Source organism: Rutidosis leptorrhynchoides, chromosome 10 (assembly GCF_046630445.1).
Source record: "Rutidosis leptorrhynchoides isolate AG116_Rl617_1_P2 chromosome 10, CSIRO_AGI_Rlap_v1, whole genome shotgun sequence".
NCBI classification, from domain to species: domain Eukaryota; kingdom Viridiplantae; phylum Streptophyta; class Magnoliopsida; order Asterales; family Asteraceae; genus Rutidosis; species Rutidosis leptorrhynchoides.
This window is the reverse complement of record NC_092342.1, coordinates 5644632-5652790: the sequence shown is the minus strand read 5'-3', so window position 1 is coordinate 5652790 and position 8159 is coordinate 5644632. Positions and strand designations below refer to the sequence as shown.

At 35.6% G+C, this 8159-nt stretch overlaps 1 protein-coding gene across 1 annotated transcript; it reads right to left on the bottom strand.

Annotated features, from left to right (window-relative positions):
* Positions 1-671: 671 nt before the first annotated feature.
* On the bottom strand, positions 672-3728 carry LOC139872772 (TOM1-like protein 6). The gene is made up of 10 exons (XM_071860697.1): positions 3586-3728; positions 3446-3452; positions 3228-3353; positions 3006-3104; positions 2809-2925; positions 2566-2681; positions 2317-2398; positions 2104-2189; positions 1765-2025; positions 672-1322 (listed from the first exon to the last, which is right to left on the bottom strand). The coding sequence occupies exons 1-10, from the start codon at positions 3726-3728 to the stop codon at positions 761-763; spliced, it is 1599 nt and encodes a 532-aa protein (XP_071716798.1). The 3' UTR covers positions 672-760.
* Between the last annotated feature and the right edge of the window lie 4431 nt (positions 3729-8159).

Here is an 8159-nt window from a genome sequence, read left to right as displayed (position 1 = left end):
TCTCGCCACCAACATAAACCATCCAAACATTATGCTTCGTACGACCCATGAAAGAAAAAAGTAAAACGGGTCGGTCCATGGGTAGTTAGAAAGATACACATTCGTTAAGCCTCCTGGGTAAATGAGAAGGCTGCTCGTGAAGTATATTTGATACATACATAGGTATAAAAATGGTGTAAATATTTATTTCATCCTCTTTGGGAAGTTTATTTGGTTTAGTGTGTGTTCTATTCCCCCTTCAGTCTTGCTCTGTAATTTGTAAAAATGCCCCTTCCCCCAATTTTATAAACTATGCATTTATATATAAAGAAATATAAGTTCCTTGTGATTATGGTGAAGTTTTTGAGTTTGTTTATAATCTAATGAATGATCAAATTCAACATTTTGGATGTTTGAGTTTCTTGATCTAAACTTTTAGTAAAAAATCTGGCTTTTAGTTACAAGTTCTGAATCGCTTTGATTAGTAACTGAAGAAGATATCAAGCTGTTCTTTAATGATGACAAAATGGGCGAGTCTGGTAAAATGTTAAAATGATTTTGGGTAAAAAAAAATCAAAGCTTTCATTCGCTACGTGCAATAAGTAGTTACAGATGAAATCTTGTTTATTCACTATTTCAATTACAGTATCATCAGAGTTTATTCACTGGTACGAAATCAAAAGAATTGCCAATATTCTTATTTCCTAACCTAACAGAGTAACAGATATTTGTAAATTGTAATGAGTAATCAACCAAATTATACCAAAGTTTGGGCATTTGATCACTTCCTGCCATCAAGCATACTTGGGCCTGAAGTTCCCGGTGTAGCGTTCGTCCTCACGTTTCCAAGAACATTAAGATCTTCAAATAGTCTATATGAAGGTAAGTATGAATTCATGCCTGCTCCAGCTCCAGAAGTGTTATTGTAATATGACGTGGTTGTGTAATTAGAAGCATACGGGTTACAATAATAGCCGGGAGTCGGTGCCCATGGTGGTGGAATGTAATTGGTTTGTTGCTGAACCGTTTGAACCTGTGGTTGTGGGTCGTACTCTGGTTGGAGTTGAGTTTGAGCCCATGGCACCACGTAGCTGTTTGACTGTTGACCGTATGGTTGGTTTTCTGCAACGGTTGGAGCTTGTGGTGGTGTTTGGTTCGGGGTTGTTGATGTGGATGGCCCGGTTGGTAACAATGCAAGACTCAAAAAATCAATCATGTCTTCTTCGGCTGTTTTTTTATTTGTTTGAGGTAGTGGGTCCGATGGAACTAGAGCCATGGCGATAGATGGATCCGAGCTTGTTTTGTTCATGCTTTCGGATGTAACGGTTTGTGTTTCCTTGTTCCTGCAAATACGAATTAAAAAAGACTACAGTTTCACTACTAGGCAGATACTACGAAGGCCCAACCTTCCCGACCCATACTAAATATGACCCGTTTCGACCCATTACTCAACCTGCTTGACCCATTCATCTTCTTGCCACATCTCTAACATGAGCTAAGTTAAACTTATACGGAGTACATGATAATATTGATAATAATAATTTAATAATAACTAAAATAATACAATACATAAATAACAATTATAAAAAATCTGACTCGTTCACCCATGACCCGTTTCGACCTGACCCATTTGGACCGATTTAAAAAAATTGACCAGTTTGACCCATGACCCATTTGAACTCAAAACCGTTTTGACTCGGTACCAAAACCGACCCAACCTGACCTGTTTGTCAGATATAAGTTAAATTAAGAAAATAGTGAAAGGGGTTCGGTTTTCGAACTAACCTACTAGTAACCGAAGCAGAGTCACTTGGTTCTTCATGTATTTCACTACTTGAAGAATAAGAAACTGTTGATGAATAGCCTACAACACTTTGTTTCGAGCTGAATTCCTTACTCTCGATATGTTTGTCACGTTGCATAGTACTCATCAAACTCGACGGTTTATTAGGAATCGGAGATCCATTGGCAATAGCATCATGTTTGTCAATTATATATTGCACTTCATCATTAAATTCAATACCTTGTTGAAGAATCTCCTCATCACTGCAACAAGCACAAAATTTAAACTTGGTTTCTTTCAATAAATACGTCCAGTTGATTAAAGATTAAGGAGTAACGTACTTTGTTGTAGATAGTGTTTGTCCCATTTTCTTCTGGTTCGAACGGCATTGGTTATACAGATCAACGATAATTTCATCTTTCACAGCCTGGACAGACATAAACTTAGTAGCCAGACACACACGACCCGCCCATATTGCCACCGTAACTAACTAGTATATTCCTAATAACACGTAATTGAAAATATATAAATTTGGAACCCGGCCTCTACAATACCTTTCGGTCTTTTATGTCGACTGCTTCTAACATTTGAGATAAGAGATCACAAGCATTCCTCATAGACTCCAAAGCAGACAAACTAAGTAGACCAAAAGTTAGTTAAAATTAGTCATTCATCGTATGTATGAACCGATCAATCACTTCGGGTTATCATATATTTCCAACAACTGAAATGGGTACTCTTATAATAAACAGTTAACATAATGGGCCAGATAGGTAAAACAGATTGAAATTTATACAACATACTTAACGTTCTCGGTAGATTCGTGCCTTGATGAAGAACCGGCACCTCCATTGCTAACCGGAGGTGTGATGACGGGGACTGTATTTGGTGACCTGTGGGGAAATTGTACCCCAAACCGCTGTTTCATTAACATGTACAACAAAAAAATATGTTAACTAAAAAAAGAAAATTACTGATTTAATAGTTGACTAAAAATGAAGAATTTTCAAACAAAAAACGTTTAGCTAAGAGCATAAACTGCTTACCCTTAGTTCTTCATAAGCATGCTGATATTGAGAAGTTATTCTTCCTCCTCGACTACCAAACGCTTCTTGCCAAGTATCTATAAGTACCAAAATTTTCTCCCTTACGCGCATATGTGTCTGCATTAACCATATTTGCATGAGCCCGTCGTTAAATATATCATTTTATTACTATAATAACAAAAACAGAGGATTTAAACCTTTTTCTTAACAATTTTGATCATTTCATGAAGCATTTTCCTTTCAGCCATTTGGACATGAACGTGTTCGCTACAGTTCTTTACAATTGTTTCCAAAAGCTACATTTCAGAAAGTTTACAAAAAAATAGTACAATGAGCAATCTGATTCAATAGTATGTAAGATGAAATATGATTTGATATATAGATCCAAAGTTTCATGATATACATAAGAGATGACATACTGTTAAAGAAAGTAGTTGTACATTTGGATTCTTGTGATGTAATCTTCCTCTCACAGCTTTAATGTAGTCTTTTGCAAGCCTGAAATCATCATACACAATTAGAAAGAAACAAAATCTTTTATTTTTTTTAGAAAATTACAAGGAAACATATATTTTTTAAATAATTACAAAACTCAACCTACACACATCTAATCTTAACAATCATAAGAAAAACATACACGAAACCTTCAAAATTAACACAAAACATCTATCGAAAAACAAAAAAAAATTCTCTGCAAATAGTAAAAAGACCAATATTTAACATTGATTAACATTGATTTGATGATATAGTTGTTAAATTAAATTAATAAAACAATACCAAGGCTTAGAATTGATGGTGTCACAAATTCCAATATTAATTCTCCAATCAGGACAATTTAAGAATTCACTTGTGGCTTTATCAACTCTTGCATATGCATTCATCACTGAAGGTGGTGGTTGAAATGGGAGCATGGGCATCATCTTGCTTTATTTTTCTTGTTTCTAATTTACAATGTTTTTTTTTAATAATTGATTGATGTTAGAATAATAAACCTACAGGATTATATGGTTTATAAAGAAATGTGAAATGAAAGGAGAAAAAAATGGGCTATTTCCATGGAGTTTTGTTGGCAGAAAAAAAGTTTCAGGACATTTTTTTGGGTGCACAATTCAAAGAATAAAAAGAGGTGATTTTGAACAGAAATGCGTATAAATAGGAGGACAGAAATTAAACAAACTGAATAACCAAAACCATAGCCATTCATTCAAAGCCGTTCCTATTGTATTGTGTAAGATCTATATATTTAAAGTTTAGTCAATTTTAAGCCAACATATGGTTCCCATTTGAGATCCGACCACTTACATCTAGTGGTGTCAATCTCAACCCGTTTACTTAATTACTACGGATCAAAAGAACAACTCTTACAAACTTGACTAAAGATGAAACGGGTCAGATGGGTCAAAACTCTAACAGTCTATAATACTCTATACGATTGATAACTTCTAAAATAGCTTCATTAGAAATGTTAGACCAAATTCTTTCGTCATATGTTAAAGTTTTCCTACCCATCTTTAAAAGTTGATTATATATCCTATAATCAATAAGAGACCGGGTGTGAAAGTGGCAAAATTGGAAAAAAGTTTCACATGAATAGTAACTTTCACGATTCTTTGATTAATATATATAATTTAACAACTTTAATTCAACTACTCCCTTCGTCTCAATATGATTCTCACAATTGACCTTTAAAGGTCTTTTACTCACAAGTTTGACTTTAAATATTTTTGTTTGTAGACTATAAACATTTGATGAAATTTATATGGATGAACTATGTTTAGAGGTATTTTAATTGGTGTAACTTTTATCAAATATTATATAACACAAATAAATTTATTTATAGTCAAATTAGAAAAATAAAGACTTTAAAAATCAAACAAAAACAATTTTTATGGGACGAATGGAGTATTACTCAAATACCAATCATTTCTCTAGTCACGTTGAGAACAAAAAAAAGTTGCTCTGTATAACATAACAATAATGAAATAAATGAAATATTGATATGGGCCAAAGTAAAAGGCACCCTAAAGGCCCTCTACTACGTCTTCCTCAGCGTCTGTGTCGAACTCTGGCTTCGCTCATTCATCTCTTGGTTAATTTCATGGAGGATTACCGCAAGTGCAACGATGAAAGCATAATCGACATTTGGATACACCGTCACAACAAATGTCTCTCTTCCAAGTGCAATGCTTTCCATAGTGTGCTTCCTCTTTATCTGCGTTTTTCCATTCATAATTATAAGATATAAAGTTTCCTTTCTTCGGTTTATCCAGGAGTGCGAGTAATCCAACATCATACTCTATTGTACACAGTCCATCAGATTACTCCCTCAATTTTTTCAACCTTTCTCTGGTCAATACAAGATTCGAACATGAGACCTCTGTAATTATGATCATGTTTAATGCATTACGGAGTACTTATTTCTACAATTAATTAATAATCATTAATAAACAATGGAAAAAGTTTTGGGCATATTAGCTTGGACTTATTCTGACCCATTTTAGACCTAACTCAAATGACTTATTGATCCCAAGGTTACGATGCAAGGGTAAAAAAAATCAGTATCAGTATCCATATATTCAAACAAATGTTTTAGACTTGATCAAATGAAAGGTTTATTACCTGAGCAACGATGATTGTACTACCACCACACCAGCATACACTGGCGGATTTAGAGTGTAAGAGGGGGGCGCCCGCCCCGGTGGATTTCGAAATTTTAGTGTAAAAATTTTGGATTTTTCGACTTTGCCCCCCCGGTGGATTTTTTTTGCCCCAAAACCTATATATATTGCCCCAAAATGTTCAAATTTTGTCCAAAATTCTTCAAATTTTGCCCCAAAACCTTCAAATTTTACCCACAAATCTTCAAATTTTGGCAAAAAACTTCAATTTTTTACCCAAAACCTCCATATTTTACTCAGAAAAATTGCTATGGTTTTAAAAAAAAATTCCGGTGAAAAAAAATCCTCGATCCGCCACTGCCAGCATATACAGTACAAGATCTATCAAACCAATTTCCTTTGACTTTAAAGTCCCAATTCTCTTTTTTGTTAATAGTTTCCAAGAACACGTTAAGTGAAGTCTTGAATTGAATCCAAGAAGACTGCTCGACACTAAAAATTATATCTTTTAAAGATTTGTTATTCGTTCGATTTAGATATCTAAATAATTTTAATTTATATTGAAAGAGGTATTGTTGATTAGATCTTGTTCTTGTTTGTTCTGTTCTATAAAAATTTACAAATATAACACGGAATATCATTTGATTTACATACAGATCACTAATTCACACCTGCTGAATATGATTCAATTAAATTAAGAACTTAACCATAATATAATAATTAAGTTTTAATAATCAACAACAAAAAGGCTAAAAAAAAAAAAAAACTAAGATGATGGAAAGAAAACAAGACGTATGAACTAACCTTACTTTGATGGGAAGACCAGCAGCCAGCATCAAGCAGAACACGACGTCTTAAAAAGCTTAAATGTATCCGATTCACTTTAAACATCACATTTCCATTAACACCAGTGACAACGAAGTTCCTGTCAACATAGAGTTAACCATCTTTTTGTTGGATGTGCAAAGAAGATCAAAACAGAGAAACAGGTACCAGATCGCGTTCGGGCATGGTTTGTCGCGAAATGCGACAGTTTAGAACGCGACACATTGAGCTGGAACGCGACAAATCAATCAGTAATCAGGACTCGATGGCTATCGCGTTTTGATCAAGGTTGTCGCGTGTGGATGCAGTTTATCGCGGAACGCGATGGGGTGTCGCGAAACGCGACTTTGTTCGTGGCCAGCAAGTTATTTGATTTGTTTCCTAATTTTGATTAGCACTATAAATATACCCTTTGTATTCTGTAACCCGGTGTACGAAAATCAATAAAAAAAAGCTCTCTAGTTGCCCGTGGACTAAAGCAATCATACTGATTGCATATAACCACGTAAATTCTTGTGTCTTTTACTTTTCTTGCATTTATTTTGTCCGTTTGTCGTTTGTGGGATCACAATCTATTGATTGGTGATCGTTGTTGGGTCCATAAATTCCTAACAACTGGTATCTAGAGCACAAGGTTCATATTGGGCACGATGGCGGACGAAGGAAAGTTTAGGATTGATCGGTTCGATGGGAAAGATTTTGGATTTTGGAAGATGCAAATAGAAGACTATTTGTACCAGAAAAAATTACACTTACCACTTGAAGAGAAGAAGCCGGATAGCGTTAAACAAGAAGATTGGGATCTCCTAGATCGCCAAGCTTTAGGAGCGGTTAGGATGTCTCTTGCAAAAAACGTTGCATATAACGTTATTAACGAGAAGACTACGTTTGGGTGCTTAAAGGCACTTACAAACATGTATGAAAAACCTAACTCCGCTAATAAGGTTTTTCTCATGCGTCAATTGTTCAACCAAAAGATGAAAGAAGGTGCATGTGCTGCAGATCATATCAATGATTTTAACAATCTCATTACAAGATTGGCCTCGGTGGAGATTGTGTTTGATGATGAACTTCAGGCACTGATTTTGCTTTTGTCTTTGCCTGAAAGTTGGTCGGGTACAGTTATTGCAGTTAGTAGTTCCACAGGAACCACTAAGCTCAAGCTTGAGGGGATCAAGGATTTGATTCTAGGGGAAGAAACTCGTAGGATGAATTCCGGGGAATCATCGGGGTCGCTCTTAAATACCGACAGGGGCAGGAAGAACGACAAGGGTACGAAGAAGGGTAAGAAATTCAAAAAGAGATTCAACTCTAAGGACCGAGAATCTGCGGTTTGTTGGAATTGCAATCAAAAAGGTCACTTTAGCACTCAATGTAAGAATCCAAAGGTGGATAAAGCTAGGGTGAACTTCACTTCCGAGGATACGGATGACGCCTTGGTGTGTTGAAAATTCGGTTGAAGCTTGGATCATGGATTCGGGTGCATCATTCCATGCTAATCCTAGTAAGGAGATGATGAAGAATTTTAAGGCGTGTCGGGGGAAGATGAGATTGGCGGATGACAAACGCTTAGACATAAGAGGCATTGAAGATGTGATATTGAAGACATCCAATGGTTCCAATTGGACTTTGAAAGATGTGAGGTATATTCCGAATTTGAAAAGGAAGCTTATCTCTATAGGTCAATTGGATGAAGAAGGTAATCATATTACCTTCGGTGATCGCAAATGGCGTGTTCTAAAGGATGGTCAAGTCGTGGCATCGGGACATAAAAGGGGAAATTTATACATGGTCGAGGTGTTCGATGATGATGAGGTTAATGTGACGAGTAATGTAGGGGCCGATTTTACTCTATGGCACCGAAGATTAGGGCATATGAGTGAGAAGGGGATGAAGTTGCTAGTTTCT

Bases quoted from the DNA above. Each gene is read 5' to 3' on its own strand.
- LOC139872772 (XM_071860697.1), bottom strand. From the start codon at position 3,728: ATGATGCCCATGCTCCCATTTCAACCACCACCTTCAGTGATGAATGCA. The intron at 2,926-3,005 runs GTTTAAATCCTC...TGGTTAATGCAG, and splicing joins TCAAAATTGTTAAGAAAAAG to ACACATATGCGCGTAAGGGA. The intron at 2,682-2,808 runs GTAAGCAGTTTA...TTAATGAAACAG, and splicing joins ATGCTTATGAAGAACTAAGG to CGGTTTGGGGTACAATTTCC.